This window comes from Haliaeetus leucocephalus, unplaced genomic scaffold (assembly GCF_000737465.1).
Source record: "Haliaeetus leucocephalus isolate CR32 unplaced genomic scaffold, Haliaeetus_leucocephalus-4.0 Scaffold340, whole genome shotgun sequence".
In the NCBI taxonomy this organism is placed as follows: Eukaryota; Metazoa; Chordata; class Aves; order Accipitriformes; family Accipitridae; genus Haliaeetus; species Haliaeetus leucocephalus.
In genome coordinates, this window is record NW_010972776.1 from 3,226,245 (window position 1) to 3,246,568 (window position 20,324).

Below are 20,324 nucleotides of genomic sequence, written 5' to 3' on the forward strand. Positions count from 1 at the left end.
CATTCTTTAAAATTAGCATTTGCCCAATCACCTCACTGAACTAGGTAACTGGTATTTGCCAATTCAGTAGCTAAGTTTGAGGAGTTGTATATCTATCTGGAGTAAGTTCAGTAATTTTCCTTTGTGTTTTAGCTTCCCATGCATAGGCAGATGCAAGGTAAGCATTTTTCAAGCTCCCCATGAAGGGTGTTTCTGGGGTTTGTTTCATCTTCACGAGGCAGCAGTAGATAAAACGGCAATCTGAATCAGACAGATTGGAACCAGCCATTCAGCATGTATGGGACTGGAATGTGTGTCATTCTCACTTCTCAGCAAGAGCAGATAGGACAGAAAAACATAACTAATAGTGCAAAGAGGAAAAGGTTTCAGATGTCTTCCTTTTGTCTCTTAAGATTGCTTCAGGACTGGCTGAAGAATAGTCGTGTCAAGAAAAACTGAAGTCCACAACAGAGCGGCATACCACTCTCCTGAGCAAAAAGTAAGTGCATGAAAAAGTAAAAACATTTGTACACAGATGTTAGTGGCAGATTATGGACACAGGTAACAGAATTCTTTATGATCAGGATGAGACAGTGTTTTCCATCATCTTCGTGCTTCCCTGTCCTTGTGTGTTCCCCAGCCTTTCCCACTATCAGACTGAACCTTTTTCAGATGCAAAATAGCAGAAAGTAAAGCAGTTTTAGTCATTGTGACTCCTTTGAGCAGCTCTGATGGCTTAGAGATTTTTTCATTCCTGAAAGAAAAAAGCAGCTTGTTAGAAGAAAATACACAAACTTATTTCTGTATACAGAACTGAACTGCCTGGTCTATAAAGCACATCTCCTTTAATTAGGTATTTATTTTCTCTAACAGCCTGACTTTTGAAGCGTCTCAAGTGGCCAGTGAGCCTTTCCTCCTTAACAAATGCTCAGCACGTCAGTGCTCACAAGGGGCCAGGGCTGGCAAGGTCAAAGCCGTATCATTAAGCTCTAAACGGTTTTGTTCAGCAAGAGGCAGATGTCAGAACTGGTATGATTCACTGTCTCCAGTAAACACCACAACAAGGAAAATAGCGCTTTTTGGTACTTAGGAAAACAACCAAGAACAGGCAGTTACCAGATACCTAAATAGTAGGTATTACAAAATTTCTACCCTAAATGTTGTCTCTAATATATCTAGGATCAACATTACAAAGAACATCTAACTTAAAGGACTGAGCGTGGTAACTAGTCACTGCTTGAAAGACCGTTATCATGGGCAGGCTACTTGCTTTCCAGTAGAAAACCCACGCTGTTGAGAAGACCTATCAATCAGCATTACTATTCAATAATGAATGCAGGTATAAAGATTTGGCTGACAGTACATAAACACAGAAGAAGCACTTGCAAAGCTTGGAATAAAGGTGCAATTGGCACTTCTCCAACTTACCAAGTTTATCTTGCAGCAAAGTAATTTTGTTTCAGCTGAAACTTGCACTAGTGATTGAGGGAGACCTTGGGAAACTTTAAATACACACAGTTCTCACTTATTTAATGATACTGATCTCTTTAAATGCAGCGTATACTCATCTTTTCCATTTTTTGTAATGGAAAGTACGCCTAACTTTTCAAGTAAGCTGGGGAGGGTTTGGCTTTATCAGTGTAATTTATTACTGTTCAATTCCTTGACCTTTCACTAGGTTGTATTGCAACTGGAGGAGTTTTATGAGATCAGTAATAAAACTGCTGTTTGCCAGTGACCTCTAACTTTTATTTTCTTAATCCTGCTCCAGGTAACATATCCTTTTAGAACATGCCAGATGTTTTACCATTCCTCTACTTGGGCTGCTCAAGTAATTAATTGTTTTCTGGGTCGCATCCCCCACAAAGCTCCCCTCTTGTTTATTTGTGCTGCTCTGCCATACTCTGCCTGCAGACAGCGTCATCAGATTCCACTGCTCAGAACACTCGGTCGCCAGCTGGCCGTGTTGCTCTTCCTCAAGCCTTTGCTTTGTATTCAGACTTGGCAACATTACCTTGTGCCCTGTAACATTAATAGCTTCTGCAGTCCTGTTTGTTTCCATTTTGAATCACTCCTTAGAAGGTCACCACACTTCTGCACTTCCTGGGTTAGTCACTGCCCTGTCTCAAGGTAAGTTTCAGGGACATGGTGCTTAATGTTTTAGTAATAGTTTGGAGTCATTAGTAGTGATGATTCAGAGGAGCTGCCCATATGAAACACCCCTTCACCCGAGAGCACAACACGGAAGAAGCTCCTGCCTGACTTAACTCCCCAGTACAGGGGTGCCCGGAAGACGGCCTTGTGCATGAGGGCAGGCGTGGGTGTTTGTTAGAGCAATGTCAGTTCTTTCGTTAAAGGTAATTATGTACCAGAGAAAACAAGGAAAGGTTAATTTGTTTATACTCCACCCAACAATTACTGCCGTCTTGCAATAGACAGTACAGTTCCTTGACTTTCATCAGTCACTTTCGTGCTTTTTGCAGCCAAGTTAAAGGAACACTATGGCTTTCTCTCAGATGTCAATTTTGGCTAATGCTTGCTTTGAAGTTAAATTGAATACTTGGGAATTTCAGAGACTGCATCTCTAGGTAAACTTACGTGTTTCCAGATCTCTCCAGTCCTCTCAATTACAATAGTGTTTGATTTATTGACAGGCGATGTAACCTTGTAGTCATCAGACAAGAGACCCAGAATAGGATACTGATTCCTGTACCTGTATTAAAGAGAGTTGCAAACCTGTAAACTGAAATCTGCATACCCGTGTCCAGATCACTAGCTCTGATCTTGCCACACGTTAATCCCCAAAGATTTTCACTAGTAACTAAAAAGTTACAGTCATTTCAATGTCACTTTAATGTGCTGGCCACCCCTCCAATTGCTGTTACAATGCTTAGTATTGAATCCTCCCTGGATAGGAAAACCTATCTCGACTTCCTCCCCTTGAAGTTGAACAGGCAGCATTAAGACATTTGCAGGAGTAACTTAGTTAATAGAGGCTATACAATGGAAAATCAAAAGGATGTATTTTTAAGAAAGGTGAATAACTACATTACTTCTTAGTGATGATAGCTGTTACACCAGGGGACTGACTGCCTGATAATTTCTCATGCTTCAGTCGGAAGAGGTCCTGAGAAAACCAAAAGTAAACATTCAAATGAAATAACGTTTTCTGAAGTATTAATTCACTAAAGTTACAACAAAATATTTCCAGAAATTCCTCTCAAAGAGCAGTCTGAAAAAGTCTGTCCTTCCAGAAGACTGGCAGAGGAACAGCATTGAGTTAAAAAAATCCTTAACCCCGATTCTGAACCAGGAGAGTACAAGTGAATTCCGAGCAAGTTTCCACCTACACAGTAAGTGGAGGCTTAAATATAAAAATTCTTAGAAGTAAGTTGTATTATTTTACCTCTTGCTGTTGTTTAATAAAAGCATCTTTCTCCTCCAACATCGATGTCAGTTCGTGCAACCTTATTTGCAAGTCACTGTTACTTCCTTCTCTCTTTGATATATCTTGCTGGAATTGGCATAACTGGGACTACAAAACACACGTTAAGGAACAGTCAGGTGTTTGGTGCTCCTTGCAGGTGACCCTTCAGTACTTATCTAGGACTCCAGAGGTATTTTTTTCATTAAAATCATTAACAGTAAGACCCAATGATTTTCAAATAAGAATATTGAGCTGCACAGCAAATTCAGAAGTGCTAACTGGACTGAATTGTACCCAGTATCAATTTAGTAGTTTTATAACTCAATAAAGCCAATACAACACTGAACAAGTTGAACTGGCTTCCAAGGTGGTAAAATATTACTACAATGATTTAAAGAAGAGATGTTTCCTACATACAGTCTTGACTGGGATTTATTTTTGTTTTCTGTTGGGTGTCTTTTGGCTAGTTTCTTACTTTATCAGGACACACAAAATAGCCCTTTAGGAGAAAGAAGAGTGCTAATCTAATTACTCCCTAATTTCTACATCTAAGGAATCGTATTTTTTTTTAAAATCACAGTTTCATGTTCTACCACAAGGGTTTCTGAGCCATCATTAGTATCTATGTATAAAGTAATGGCAAAACCAAAAGATGTCTAAAAAGTATGTACGGTAGATCTTTTCTGTTCGTTAATTAAAAAAGAAGCTGTTTCCCTGCAGTCATAGAAGGCGAGGAATACACACATGCCAAGTTAATCAACTTACCCTAAGACTGCGGATCTCACGATCTTTATCCTCTCTCAAGTTATTGATCATCTCTACATAACGGCTAGAGAGTTCATCTGTGGTGGTCTGTAGTGTTGGATTAGAGCAGGCCTACAGAAAATGAAGTAATTTTTTATTTTAGAAAGAGAGTTTTCATCATTAATTTTCATATGTTAATGTATCTGTGAATAACAGCTACTGAACACAGAACAAGTGAGCCTATTACCTGTAGTTTAAGGCTCTGGATCTCTTGCTCCAAGGCACGCTTGCAGTACTCCAGTTCCTTTAGCTGACACTCCTTTTCTCCCTCACTGAGCCGCAGAGAGAGGAGCTGTTCTTCCAGAGAGCGACATTTTGCAGTGCTCTCTCTGAGTCCTTGCTGGAAAGCACAGAAGTGGAATGAATGCGTGGTGTTCCTCAGGGAAGTGACAGGGTCACACACATACCACAAACGTATACCAGGCAGCAATTACTCCCAATACTCAAAAGTCAGCATAGTGGCTAGTTTTTGGCTGACTGTAATGAACAAACTGAAAATAGGTTTTTAGATTTACCTGCTGCTGACGATTATTCTCTCTCAGAGAAGCCAACATAGTTTCATATTCTTTTACTTGAGAATCTTTAAAAGCCAAATCCTTCTTAAGTAAGACACTGTCGGTTTCTAACTTCTGTAAGACAAAGTGTTTACAGTCAAGAGCTGCAGTTTTTCAGTAAACTTTTCCCAGATAGAGTGAAAGTGCAACATACGGAGTAATTAGTAAGTGATGTTTTTACAACTGAGAAAATACTCAATTTTCTTGAAACAATGGGTTTTTAACTAGCATACAGTTGCCCATCACTGTAGTATCTGTGGCTTTGTGTTGTGTGGTAAGCACTGGGATCCTGCACACTGCTCTTTCAGTCTGTCCCAGGAAGAGTTATTCGTAGTTATTAAACAGAAACCAACAAAACCCCTGTAACTAAGACCATTTCACTGCACAGACTCCTTGTTCTATGTTAAAGATAACACTTAAAACTCCCCCTCCCCTCCCTGAACTTTGCATTTTACAGGAGAAAACTGAAGTTTCCAGTGGTGCCGAGTACTTGGGCTGGTGTGGGAAACAACTCTGCTTTCCTAACGGCAATCATCTACTGTCTGTAGCAGTAGCTGTGGAGCTCCAGCTTCCGAACTGGGATGCCTGTACGTTGGAGAACCACTGCAGTTGTTAAAGCCACCAGCTGACAACAGCTTTCAGGAGTGAATGGAACTGAGGTCTCCCAATTCCTGGAACAGCGCTAGTAAACAGGCACTTGGCATACACTCCTTATCCATGTTCAGAGTAAAAACACTGTTCCATATGTCTACACCAGTGTAGATTATATATGCAGTGTATATACCAATTCAGAGCTTTAATTTCACTCAGCAGGGTCTTTTCTTCCTTTGAAAGGATTTGTTTTAGGCTTCCACAAATTGAACACTTGAAAACCACTGCTAGAAAGAAATCTAACCTCATCCACTGTACGAGTCTTGCAAGTCCATTAATAAACCAGCCATTTCCGTTAAAGCAACTAAAGCCTGGACTTCACAGTTTAAATTACATTCTAACGGACTTCCTACTGACAGGCAAAAACAAATGGGCGAGGCCCCCGGAACTGAAAACCACGGCTTACCCCCAAGTCATCCTGCAAATGGCAAAGCTCTTCGCGTAAATTTTTGAAAGTGGAAAGCACAAGTCTCAAAGATTTATCTGATGTCACTCTCATCTAGGAGGGGAAAAAGATGAAAATGTGTATTTCTGATTCATTAGTAAGCTTTGTTCACAATATGCTTGACAACAGGTAGAACAGAAAACTGCTATACAGCTGAAAATAACTTTAAGAACTACTGCACGTCATTCTTTGAAGTGCACACAGTTTCTACAAAGAAACGCATTTTCAGGCACTTTGTTCTGCAAATGGCACAGTTTTTAAATTACTGCCTTGTAACACAGGGTAACATTTTTAAAATGGAATGAACAAGAGAGTAAAGAACTGCATTTGTACACCAATAAAGGGAAAAATAAATAAATGTGTTAATATTGCACAGTCATTTTTTGAGCATTTAGAGCTTTGTGACTTAACACTGATTTAAAAAAATTACTACCTTACCTGAGAAGTCACAGAGGAATAAGTCATCGTCTTTGAGATCTGGCAAAGCACGCTTTCAGCCCAAGGGCAAGAGAATTTAATTAAAATTTTTTAAAATTTAAATAAAAGCCATACAACCAACTCCTCCCTTCAAAAGGAAAAAGATTCCGAAGATTAAAGGAGTCAACTGGATGAAAAACAAAGGCAGTAGTGCCCAATAGCCCAACAGTGTTCCCTTTTTTTCTTTTAATACATGTTAACAGCTGTGTATTGATTGATGTTAAAACACAAATTGCTGCATTTTGTGATAGTTTTCTAACATTTGAAAGAAGAAAAGTAGATTTTGAAAGAACACACCAAGTAATTCCTCAAGTTTTGACTCATCTGGAAGGGCTGAATATTCTGTGCAAAAGATGTATTTTTTATTTTTTTTTTTACTATCTGGACAAAAGTGAAATCCTTCCGTCTGTTTCTCTTCCTCTGATACTTTCCCTTAACTTTAGCTGTTGCTATCAAGATCTCCATCAATATGGTGATTAGCCCTTGTCCTATTTTTTTATCCCCACTGTGGTGCTACTATGTAACTGAGGATTCAAAAATAACACTTCTAGTGTAACTAACTCACTTGTTCATTTGTTTTTTCATTAAAGTGGAATTTCAGTTTTGACTTACTGTTTTGTTGGTTTTATTACAAAATAATATACTACAAGAGTAAACTAAAAGAAGGAATTAAGTCAAAATGGTTGAATTTAGACTAAAAACATAAGTAAATCCCCACTCAGCAATTACTTAGTGCTAGAGGTTGCTCAATTCCAGAGGTGTCATGTACTTCCCCAGTGAAATGCTCGATGCCCTTAGACCTGAGCCTCTGGGCGTACCCAGCAGAGTGTTTATCTGAGCAGTGTGACAGCTAGCTCAGAGTCATTCTTTCTCAGGTGTAAAAACATACCGGACCTAACTCTCCGAGAGGTCTGTAGTCGGCAAGCACACTTTGTATGTATGCTGACAAAATCTGGTTCCCCAAAAGACATTATAGCTGCATTTTTTTAAGCATAGGTGTGAGAATGTAAAACCAGCTGGACATACAGAAAACGGGAAATATGTGTTTCAGCTCTTTCACACAGAGGTGAGATGAACCGGCTTCCTGGGACGATGGTCTAACATGAGGTCATGAACTATTTCGGTGTCAATGTCCACCTTCATTGTAAAAGAAGCACAGATAATTCAAGTTGGGAGGTTGCTTTGTCCAGCCCCCCTGCCTGAAGCAGGATCAGCTGTGAAGTCAGACCAGGTTGCTTGTTCACAACTTTATTCAAATGGATTTTTTTTTTTTTTTACCAGGAAGTGAATCTAAGCTGCAGCTCCCAGGTAGGATCGCCTTAGCCCTACCCCGGAGAGCCCAGATCCAGACACACCTGCTGAGCAGTGCAGGTGGTTTGGGATCCTGTTCTAACATACCTACATGTCAAATGGTTCGGGAGTCGACAGTGGGATTCACGCTACAGCACTGGTTTTAATGTTTTATCAAAGGCAGGGGCCAATTCCAACTAGCTATCTTCAAAGCACTTTATAGAGGTCGAGTGTTTTTCTAAAAAACACACTGCAGAGTATTACAGTGCTGGGAAGCAACAGAATGAACAGCCATTATCAGAACCTTGCATTCGTGTCCGACTGCCTTACAGCCAAACCCACGTGGCTGGTGACTGAAAAGGCAGGTCGAGATGGTGAGGTAGCTGAAGAACAAGAGCGGAAGAAACACAAAAGCCTTTATAAATGGAACCAGAACATAAATGGTTACGTTCTGTTACCAAATGTCATAAGCATGCCTCAGAACTCAGTGCTACGTTAGAGGGTTTTAACCAGAACATTTCTAAAAGTTGAGACCTAAGTAATAAGCATTATGTGTAGTTGGCAATTGATAGCCAATTCAATATTCAGCAAAGCACCTACTATTTGCCTTTTGCTTTTGAAGTGAAGCATTAATATACAACACAAACAAATAAAAAGATGAAAGGTCTGTGTTCTCCTGTAATTGGTCAAAAGCCAAGATGGTTTCCAGTGAAACTGCAAGAAAGCACCAGTAAAGCTCAGTTTAAAATACACGAGTAGTCTGTGGAACCAACTGCCACAACATGTCACTTCAAGCCACCTGTATGATTCCATACCCTTTACTCTAGAAAAAACGGAATAAGCAGAATATGGAGTGAAGTATGTGATGTACAAAGCCCTTGGTACGCGTAAGCCAACTTCCACTGTTTCAAGTTACCGTAGGCTTCCACACCCCCCCTCCACCCCACTCACATACCTGGAGGAGATAACGAATCTGCTGCTTTGTTGCCTCAGACAGTCCTTTAGGAATTAAATCTTCAATATCTTCAGTCTAAGCAAAGAAGGGAGGAAAGGGCAGACATCTTGATTAAGAATTTTGCCTGGTAGATCATAATGTGGTTTCTTCATTAATTACACAGGTCTACTATGAAAAACGCCTTTAGTACAAGGCAAATAAGAATGAAAATAGATCAAAGTGTATCCAGAAAATTTCCAAAGTCTTATATATGTGTGCCATATAAAAACTGAGATGAAGTGATACATGAAGCATATATTCAAATCATTGAGTTTAACATTTATTTTAAAAGCAGTATTCAAAACAATGCTCTCTCAAGAAAATAGCTGACGCTAAAGCAGAACTCCCAGCAGTTTATGATAGGAGGAAATCTCATGTTTTTGAACAAAGAACAGACTGTCAATAAACTAAAAGTGACCAATGTGTCACAGGAGATACTGCCAGTGATTAAGTGGCATTGCTTCATGTAATTTAATCCTAGACAAATATTTCTGCCATATACACAATGCCTTTAAAGGTCACAGAGGTGCTGATGATTTTGTTCTGTCCCGATTCATAAAAGTGAACTTTCTGTAGACATAGGAAGTTTGTTCTGTCAGCTTAGGTTCCTCTCATTTCTGCGAGAGGCAGTATTCTTCAATTCTTGCAGTGCATGGCAGCATGTGTTGCTCAACAGCAGCTTTATTGGTAGGAGAGTGAAAGGTCCTTTGTAAAAAAAGCATAGTGAAAATACATGTAGCTGTGTAAGTTCATTTTACAATGAGACCATTATTGGCACAACAGGAAGGACTTTCAAAATTTGACTCTCATACTGGAATAATGCAAATTATTAAAGTTTCCTTTCAATATTATCATGTTTGCAAATGCATGCCTAGCAGTAGGTTTCAGGCTGAATGTTACTAACAAGCAGGAATTGTTAACTAAGACCAGCATCTTTCATTTAAACTGGCTTGGCTTAATTTGCTTGAAAACCCAGACCATGGTTAACTAGCACTCCATGTCAGGGAACAGCTTGGTAAGAGCACGCCGATGCTTACCTGAGATGTAAATTCAATGTCATGGTTCCTGTAAAACAGACAAAATCCAAGGGATCGATTAACAGAAAGTTTCTTGAGAACTTTAAGAATTCATGCCCGCATTTGCAACTATAAAAAGATTATCTTTAAAATACAGAGCAAGGAAGGATCTTTTATCAGATTACTAGCTGCTACCTTCCTTTTAAGGTGCTAGGCAACACGAGTTGTTAAATGTGGCTCCGTGTAGAAATACCTGAGGAGACTGGAATACTAATAGCAGTACAGTTAACGCAGGCTAACTATCTCTGTTTCTTTGGGCAGTTGGCAGTTATCCCCATTATGTTCAGTAAACCCAATTACATTCTTAAGTGGCTGGGTAATGGTTTACCCAGAACTATGCTGCAATATATTGACATGCCTGAAGTGTTTACTTTGCAGTGTCAGGTTTTTTGTGATGCTTCAATTCCACTTTTCCCCTGCTATGGGACCACTTTTCTTCTTTCAGTGAACTTGGAAAGCACTGAACGAGACCAGGAGCGAGGGGGGATGAATGAAGTAATGGTGTTGGTGAGGTTGGGCTAAGAACATTGTGAAGACTCAGATTATTGGCTGCTGTGATTCTGCATTTCTTTTCAAAGACAATCTGTAGGGCTCTGCAGAATACATGCTTAACGTTAATTTGCATGTAGATACCGAGCCTTATGCCTTACGGTGGCCATCTTTTAATCCATGACATAACAAAGGAAATGGCAATTTGGACATTTGGGTTGTTTCTCCAGGATGTAATAACAGAATTTATCATTAAGTATATGTCAGAGCATGCTGTAAGTGCACTTGTTTGCTCTATGTGCAAAGAAGCATGGGATACATAATTGTTATTGCATATTAGTCTAAACAAATTTGAAAAAGCATCAAATTCAATACATTTACTTGGCTTACAGCATTTTTATGTCCTCAGTTATTCAGCAAATTAGATGATGTGTAAAATACATAATCAATTCTAGTTGTCAGGGAAGAAAAAATAAAAAAAAAAAACAACTTGCAAACAATACTGTCCTCTCAACTGTGCAATGCCAGGATTTCTGGAATACAGGAATGATGGAACAGGTATAATGCCAATACCTTCCTCCTATCTTTTCCACATGCTGTAGTAAACAACTGTGCAAGTCGTTGGTCTTGCGGTGTAGTTCAGCAAGGAGCTCACCAAAGTAGCGGCAGTCCAGCTGGTCATTATTTTCCTGAGAGCAATTCACCTAGCAGAAAATATGCAAAATGATCATAATTGAGTTCCCTTCTTCGGGATGAAAGCTGAACATGAAAATGCTACAAGTATGATGGATTCGGTTTTGATTGCTTTCACTAATTTTGCAATTTGTTTACACTGTTCTTTTCCCTGCTATTGAGTCTTCCATGTCTTCCGGTTTTCAGTAAACTATAGAGAAATAAATTACTTCCTTTACAACAAGAATACGCAAAGTAGTATCTTCTACAGCAGTGTTGTCATCATCATCATCATGCTAACATGGAAAGTCTTGAGAACTAGGAAGTCTCATTACTATACATGTTTCCATAGCTGTAGTGGATAAGTGCCTGTGGGCACCACCCAGATAAAACCACCAGGTGCAAGATTTCCCACTGCAAAAATGGTATTTGTATTGCCATAGTTCAAATACTTACATATGTGAACAATAAAAGAATTGCAACAGCAACCCAAACTGTACTTAAGTTGGTTATGGGAGTATGTGGCTATGGAAGATTCCACATAGGTCTGACGCTGAGGTCACCAAGCATGTTTGTCTTGCCACCTACATACTGAACAGATGGATGGGCAGGACTGCTACGCTCCCTCCCCCAACGGAAATAACAGTATACATGTATAGCAAGCCTCCTGCAGCCCTTAGAAACTCCAGAACTTGCAACCTGCTGTAAAACGAAGGGCAAAGGAAGCTAGTTTTGTGCTTCCAGTGAATCTATGTCAAGTACTTCTTCATCAAAATGAAATATATTTGAAGGCCTTATTGATCAGTTTAGGTAGAAAGCAATCCTGAATTGATGTATGTTGAGTTTATAAAATAACATATCTTTTCTCCAAAACTAGAGGCATAAGCCTTACATTACTCCATCTTTGTTGTACAAAGACTGACAGATGAAACCTGACTCAATTGATGGGTAACACTCCCAGATAAAGAAAAAAACCAAACAAACCAGCAAGACTTAACACATTTAAAGGACAACAGAATGATGATCAGTCAGTACACCTAAGCGCAGGTCTATGCCAACAAAAAATAGGATACAACACCTAAAACAGATTTTTTTTTTTCTTTTTTTGTTTTTTTTTTACAGCATGTAACAGGCTTGGACAGTTCTAGACAACATCTGCAATCACAGCACACAAAGTAGTTACCTGCAACAGACACCCAAACTCTGCAGTTTACTTACAATAGGTGTATAGTGCTTAATTATCCTACTGCGAGTTTGAACAAAAAGTTCTGAAATGGAAGATTAGCAATTTTACGTATCTGTAAAGTTTTGTACTCTGCATACAAAACAAAAATACACTGTGAATAGTAAAACATTCAGCAAATGATTCTTACCGGTTCACAGGTTTGAACTGTTACCCTCCTCACTGTATTTCCTCCACAGTCATCGCTCACAGAGACTGGAATTATTTCACAAGGGTTACTGGTCTGTGTCTGTTGGCACTGGTGAGTGACTTGCGACTGCTCAGAGTGCTGGAAGGGCTGGGCAACATGGCACTGATCGGCTTGCTGGGGAATCTGACACTGGTGCGAAAACTGATACTGCTTCTCCTAGAAACAAGAATGGATTTTTTTTTAAGCTGCTGGACACATCTTAATGAGATGGAAGCTTAATATGACTATATAAATGAATGAAATGTGTTTTTGCATGGAATGACTGATGACAGTTTCAGATATTTTAATAATCCTAATAAAATGGCTTTTTTTCCCTAATTGGACATGAGTTTGCCTCACACTTTCACCAACTCCTCAAATTTTAGTAGCTATAAATGAAAAGCACAGAAGAGACACCTTTCCCAAATTGTATGTTTCATTATGATGTTACTCTTAACATACTCAGGCAATGGGGACCTCCATTATTTAAATTAAAACACATGCATATCCTATTTCATTAAGTAGAGATTAAAAAAGAGCTCCAGTTGAACTACTTACTGAGTTTTTGTTACATCAGGAAAAAATTAGTATAGGAAATGGCTCAAGACATTTTCCTCTATAAATACGTTCAGCAATTCAGATTCAGGGTGTACAATACATAAGGGACACATGCGTCTTGTTTTTATAATTTGGGAAAAGTACTGTTTACAAAACCACCCACCAAAACAATAAACTAGAAACTAGTTTATGTTCCAGTCAGAACACTGCAATTTACCGATTTCAGCAAACTTCATTGTTTGTCTAGATCATGGCTTTTACAAGTTTACTTTAAAAACTACTTGTTTTGTATTCTACGTAGAAGTATATAAATGTAAATCATCAGGTAATTTTGACTTAAAACTCACAATGCAGTTACATTTTAAAGGTTGAACCAACATCTAATTCTGCACCAACATCAGAGCACAGAGACTACATTACATCCACATTACACAGTGGCACAAGAGGAGCAGAGTGAGGACGCAACACCGACATTCTACAGGTCTCAGGAGGTTTTACATCAGGTTTTGAAAGGGCTACACACCCATCAGCAGCTGTAGCACACTGGGTGCACTCTTTCAACATGTTTTAATTTCACCTGAAAGAAACCTAGTATGCATGGTCCAAGACCATGGTGCAATGTAAACCAAGGAGTGATATGTGGTGGGAGACCGGGAAATTTTCTTCAGAACTACACTCCTGATTTGACTTAAATCTACATACACCCTGGGTAACAAAAAACAGAAGCAGAAATATGGTTTCCAGGACTAGACTCCACACTTTTTACATTATTTTCTTTGTACACCATCTGTGGAAAGAAAGAAGCTATTATTCATAATTATCTCTACTTTCTCCCCTTTCCACTTCAGAGAATAGTATCACACCTGATTTATCTATCTAAAATCCAGAATGGCATGAAAACCTCAGTTTTAAAAAACAAAACAAAAAACAGGTAAGACAAATCACTCTGAAATACCCTTCATTTCAAATTTTTTCCTGTTGAAAACAGCAGTGTTTCAGAGCAATAAAAAAGGAATAATAGTTTTGCTATTGACAAAACACTAATTCTAAGATGAAATTTCAGATAGCTTTGCCAAATATATTTTTTCAAGAATGATTTTTTAAAAAAAAAGTCTTTTCAATTCATTTTTTGTAAAAATTTATATTGGTCATTCTGTTGTGGAGCTACTGCAAGACACTAATTCTCAGTCAATATTCAGATAAAGACTGACAGTGCTAGAGATACAACAGCAGTTTTCATTGTTAGTCTGAAATAGTACATTCTTAGTAAAAATACAGCAGATGTTCCAACTTCTGCTCTCCTTACATACAGAAAATTGTTTCCTTTACTTTGAGAATGTGTCCTATACCTCAACAAGGCAATTCTCAGGTTGGCAGTAGCTCCCAACAACAACAAAACCCACCCAGAAACATTACTTTTCTGCTACCACCTCCATTTTCTTTTGCAATAGGTTATATAAACAACCAGCTTACTTGGTGAGGATTTAATAGCTCATATTTTCTTATTGTCTTTTCATAGATGACATTATTTCCAGGACAGAAATTCCCCCCTCTAAGAAATGGGGATAACGGCTCCTGTAAAACATTTTAATAAAAACATTCATAAATGCTGTCAAACAGCAAATTCAGAATTAGTGTAATTTTGACTAAAAAATGACACAGGTTTTTTGTAATTTGAAGACATATATACTTTGAGATCATTCTTTTAAGATATGTATATTTCAGTTTATGTCCATTTGGAAACAAAGTGACTGTGCTTCTACCTAGACAATATTTGAAATAAACACAGTAGAAACAGAAATTAATCTCCACTAGCAGTACTACTGAAGCATATTAATAGAGACTTAACTGCTGAGAGGTGGGAAGCCTGACTGGTGATTTTATAGCATTTTCAATCCTGAACAATTTCACCTCTCACCATCAGAGGTATGGGCCATGGGATTTCAAAATATTTAGCATACTCCAATGCAAGTAGCTGAGCACTTCACCGAATCAGGATAATTAAGGGAGGAAGAGTTACACAAGCAGAACTCCAGCACTAAACAGTTTTCCTACCTGATCAGGATTCTCGATAATAATCCTTCGAACAGTGCCCTGCAAGGAAGAAAATAAGCAAAGATTCAGTGATTACTGCACTTTAATCTCTAAAACATTTTATGCTCAGAGCTTAGGCTTACGTGGATTCCCAAAGTAATCTGAATATGGTCATCAGCTATAAACATATTTCTAAGTGATTTTGCCCAGTGGATCTCAATGTTTTAGAGCCAGGGCCTTTCCACCCCAAAGGAAATAACCTATGTACAGCGTGGCAGTATGCAATCTGCTACTCTCAGTTTTAAGTTTGTTTTTTCTCAATCACCTCTTCGCAGGCCTGAGGGAATTAGTCCTTGTTTTCTGTAAGTGCCAACAGAATAGGATACAAATCAAAGCCGACATACTGAACTAGGTCTTCAAGGATCCCGTGTCCCCTTTCCACAGACACCGTCTTTTATTTACAGTCATTCATGTTACATATGAAGGTCAGCTGGTGTAAATGGATGTAGATCTTCAACGCTTTTTGCTTCACCAAGGGAAGAAAATTTCTATTTTGCTTAAACACCGAAATGAAAGGGTAGACGAACTGCCAACAAACCACTTCAGGTCACTATCCAATGCACCAAGCAGTGGCAATTGTTTCAAAAAGTGGTCACAAAACTCTGTAATTGACACTTATGAAAAAAGATGCCCACATGGAACATTTGCACATTCTTGAAGGAAAACTGAAATATGCCTTTTTAAATTACAGAAATCTGCGAGTGACAGCAGTTTTCTTTGTTTTCAAATAGATTTTTTCACTTTTTTCCCAGCACTGTCTACAAGCAATTGCAGACATTGTCTTCCATTTTGCAGACCACCACCAATTACAACAAATCGTACACATTGCTTGAAGTCTCCACATCCAGTTCTTTGCCCAAGTAAGCAAAATTCCCACTGAATCTTATCTAAGGATTGGACAGTTTGTTCATTTACAGCATACTATTTATTCTCTCTCACAGTACAAACTTCCAATTTTCATAATAAATCATTTTTTCCCTTAACCCGTGGGCAGTGCTTGGTAAGTTTATATTGCTGCAGTTCAGTCTTGGAGACATTCTTCACTGGGTAAGAGCAGCTCTGAAGTAGGTCAGATTTCCAGTTGTGAACTGTTGCTTAAGTTTAGGAAGCCTGAAGCAGTTTTCCAAATCTCCCAAGAGTGAATCATAACAGCACCAGGAAAGAGAAATCAAAGTAGAAAAGAAACTGTTTTAGCAGCAATCATAGTAATTAAGAAATCTCAAAATTGTAATTGCTGCAGAAAACTTAGAAAGCTGCTTACTCCTCCTCCCACATGCCGTGTACTTGAGGTAGGTCCGTCAAGGAAGGGAACCCACCGACGCCAACAGAACTCTCTGTATCGGGACATGAAAAGAGACAGTACGGAGGTCTAGAACACACAGCCCAATTCCTACATCACTCTTGACACCTACAGAATTTCAACTAAAAAGTAAAATACTTAAAAAATGAATGCCCACTGGTACTTCCTTCACATCAGTTTCACAGCAGGCATGCCCCTGACTCCCAGTACCTCCTCTGAGCCAGGCAAGGCAGCTCCGAGCTTCGCACCACTGGCTCTATCCGTCGACAATACGAGTACCGTGGGAGGGCAGTAACTGTTCTTATTCAGTTGACTACCATCGTATGGCACATGACAACAAGGTAAGCACTGCGCGTGAAATTATAAGACACATTCTCAATTTACTGAAAAGTTGGGCAAACCTGCCTGAACTAAATCATGCTGCCACAGGGCTTTGGAATACATAACTCACTCTCTCTGGTTTAGAGAGGATAACGTGTAAAATTATTTTATCTAGTTACCTATGTGTTCTCAGAGGAATACATTCAGAACTGAAAAAACTAGAGCATTTTAAGTTGAAATATACTTTCATAATATTCAAAAAGACAGTCTAATCATATGTGGAACTTCATATAGAACCTAAGAACGTTTTGCTTGGATGAAATTATGCTTATTTTTAAGATACCCAAACTCTTTCATTTCCAAAGAACTTTGATGCAGATACATCTCCCTTGCTCCTTTACAGACAGGGATTTGCCTGCCCTTCCTCCCATACCAGCCGAGCAGGCTGGACTTGCACAGGCTGGGAAGGAACGGAGAAGCCAGAAACCCTGCGACTCTGTGCCAGCCTGAGCTACCCACACGCGGTTCCTTGCTCTGCACAAGGAGATGTCATCTCCAAGGCCTCTGGAGCCGTTCCCTCAGCAGCGCGAGTGTGCAACGGGAGGTACTGCTGCCATGGCAGATGACCTCGGGCTATTTCCACTTTTCCATCACTCCCAAGGGGCATAGCTCAGGCTACTCTCCAATTTTCCTACAATGCTTTGGAGAGGCAACATTTTGTAACTGGGAGAAGGAAGGGGAGGGTGGGATTCTAACGGGGAGGGCCCAGTGCTGTTGCGGATTTCAGTGGCACGACTGGGCTTGGGATTTGTAGCGACCTGATGAGTCATTCTGGGTCTACGTTTATACAGATAATTTCAAAAGGTATATGCTAACACTTTGAAAATTATTTCTGCTAGTCTTGAAGGTTTTTAAGTAAGATTTTTAAATTTTAAAATAAAGCATTAGATAGATTTATCCAGTCATCATGTGCAAATCTTATGCAAAAACAATCAGTACACTACCTTTTACTTCATCAAGTTTCCCTTTTCTTCAGACAAACCAGCGATTAAGGCGAGAACTTCATCTGTGTCAAAACCTTTTATCCATACCATATTGTCTTGTTAATTACAAGCAATCCAGTCATCTAATCAGAATTTATGAGTTACATTTGGCAGCTGAAATATGGAAATGGCAGGCTACATTTGAGGGCTGTTTCAAACAATACAGGCAGATCTTACAAGCTGGTTAATATTATACCATTTTCACAATGGGAGGCGAGAGCCCTAAGCACTTCGCAGAACCGAGCCCAGCTGTGAAAAGATCTCACTCACAATATTTCTCACATGGATAGACAACTCCTACAAACACTTTCAGAATTTGTCCTGCTGCACTGACAGCAGACATCTTGTCTGTGCCATTTCATATATTATTTTTTCATGACCATGGTGAAAGGGTTCATACATGTAAACCATACTGGAAAAGAATTTATTCTAAACAACATTCTTCATTTAGATCAAGCAGATGAGAGCAAAATTTGCCATGAATTACTCCAGATGAAGCTTGCCATGGCTGGGAGTAGCATTTGGCTTCTACGTCAAGAATAAAAAAAAGTTAGACCAAAAAAGTAAAGAAAACTGAATCCTGAACTACAAAAAATACAATCACATGTACTCTATGCACACACCAGTTTCAAATTTTCCCTCCCTCTAGCTTACTAAAAATGTGCATAAACACAACAGAACACACCAACCATGTGACTAATAATAAGACAGCGTATCAACAGTGACATAGATGTTTGTTATCATCAATCTACAAAGCTCTGCAGAAGTAAATTAAATATTACTCAAAGATAGCCCTTTGCCTTGACAACAGTAAGAAGCTTGAACTACATACAGGTCTAGGCTGCCATTAACTGAAAATTCTAGTGTTAAGTTAAAACATCTATGTGAGTTAGGTATCATTACATTATTCAGTTTATGCAGCTATATGTGACCTGCTCAAAGGGCAACTGAATCAACTCTTGGCAACTCCCTACGCTCTTCCCAGGACTTCTTTCTCACAACTCCCATTCAGCCCCAAGTATGCAACTTCTGCCCACTCCCAGCTGACTTCCCTATTTGTTACTGTTTTCTTTAATAACTTCCTAATAATCTTTCTTAAGCACCTTCCCTCTCCACCATTAACACTGCAACCCACACAAAGCCCGATGTGAACTACACCCTCTTTTGTCTTTAAAGTCTAATCCAGCAAAACACTTCAGCAAAAAATTATTTTTCATCAGCACGAATTAATGAATTCAGTGACTAAAACAGATGTTGAAAATTAAAAATACTTCGTAGAGCAGAGACAGCATTTGAATCTATAATCAAACTGTTCACATACTTATCTGAGGAAGCCTGGGACTGCACAGTATTTATTCTAATGAATATTTAATTAATTGAATGCAATTCAGACTATCATCTAGCCTAGTTGAGCAGATCACTTATCTGGGAGGTGAGAGACCAGTGTTGACGCTCCTGCCCCACATCTTGCACAAGAGGGATTAACAGCTTTGATGCAACGGGAATCTGTCTGTCCTATCCAAGTCATATAAAGCTGTTAGTGAAGCGGCTCACTTTCCAGAATTTACAGAAGCCATCTGCAGAGGAAGGCAGCCCTTAGACTATGCAAATATGGCTTTGAAAGGAAACCAGATTTTGTATCGGTCTTAATCCCTATTCTTTTTCATAGTTAAATATTCTTATACCACAGGAAAGTAAGAGTTCAGCTTGAAACAAATATACGTTGCCATATCATGTATAGTGTATCAATCCTACTTCTACGGACGTTAACGACAATCTGATGTATCAGAGAAAAAATGGTTTAAGAATAAATTCTGATCTCCTTTTCTGTTTTTATAGTCAAAGCTGTTCTTAAGTGATTGGCTTCTAGTTTTGTTTTTAAGATTTAACTAAGATCTCAATCACATATGTTAAAATCATACTAAATTCCATCGATACCTTCAAGCCATTCCCTGAACATACACACGGCAGCAAACCTGCTAAACTACATTGTGAAGACTGAAAGCAAAGCTAAATGAACTCCATTACTTCTTTATCCGCTTAGTTGCATACGTTATTAGAGCATCATCGATTCAGAGAGAACTATTAAGCACACACACCTTTGTATTATATTTACGTGAGTAGTAAGCAGAGAAGTGGTTTTGCCTGCATCCCATCAGTGGGAACGGGAGCACCCAGCCTGCAGAAGCAGCAGCACGGGGCTCCTGCTCCAGCTGGATTTTTATGGTCCATTGACAAAACGAGCAAAAATATTGCGACAGAATAAGGTATTTAGAAGTTCAAGTTTCAAAAAAAAAAGGAAAAAAAAAAAAAAACGAAAACACAAAAGCAAACTGGACTTGCCAAACAGGAAGCAAACTGACTGATCCATTCAAAATCGAATGAAAAGGAAAAACTTAAAGGGGAATTCATTCTAAGAGCTCTCGATTCAAGCGGGTTTCGGAGGTGCGAAGCCCTCCTCTCTCGCCGGAGACAGGGGTTACTCCGCTAGCTGCCGACTTCACAGCTCGGCTCTTTTCCCTGCCCCGCACCATGAGCCCGGCCCGGCGGGGAGGGCTGCCCGCCCTCTCCTGCGGGGTCGTAACCCACCCACCACTACCCGGCTGAGCGAGTTACGGGTCCGGGGAACACACGCCGCCGAAGCAGCAGCCCCAGCGGGGTGCGAAGACCACCCGTTCCGCTCCCGGGGGTGGCGGCTGCTCGCAGGGAGCGGCCGGGCCGGGCCGGTCCCCTCAGGG

The 20,324-nt window shown here is 39.5% G+C and overlaps 1 protein-coding gene across 1 annotated transcript; it reads right to left on the bottom strand.

The window, feature by feature from the left end:
* Positions 1–1,061: 1,061 nt before the first annotated feature.
* POF1B (premature ovarian failure, 1B) lies at positions 1,062–17,373 on the bottom strand. The gene is made up of 14 exons (XM_010572536.1): positions 17,239–17,373; positions 16,433–16,570; positions 14,884–14,922; positions 12,232–12,447; positions 10,760–10,890; positions 9,659–9,686; positions 8,583–8,657; positions 5,822–5,914; positions 4,726–4,839; positions 4,398–4,550; positions 4,172–4,282; positions 3,386–3,514; positions 3,033–3,106; positions 1,062–2,692 (listed from the first exon to the last, which is right to left on the bottom strand). Exons 1-14 carry the CDS (start codon positions 17,371–17,373, stop codon positions 2,527–2,529), a joined length of 1,602 nt encoding a protein of 533 aa, XP_010570838.1. The 3' UTR covers positions 1,062–2,526.
* Between the last annotated feature and the right edge of the window lie 2,951 nt (positions 17,374–20,324).

Excerpts from the sequence above, each read along its gene's own strand:
- POF1B (XM_010572536.1), bottom strand. The coding sequence starts at position 17,373 with ATGACTCATCAGGTCGCTACAAATCCCAAGCCCAGTCGTGCCACTGAA. Across the intron at positions 14,923-16,432 it reads CCTTGCCTGGCTCAGAGGAG|GGCACTGTTCGAAGGATTAT; the intron begins GTACTGGGAGTC and ends TCTTCCTTGCAG. Across the intron at positions 4,840-5,821 it reads ATTTGCAGGATGACTTGGGG|AAGTTAGAAACCGACAGTGT; the intron begins GTAAGCCGTGGT and ends TTTGTCTTACAG.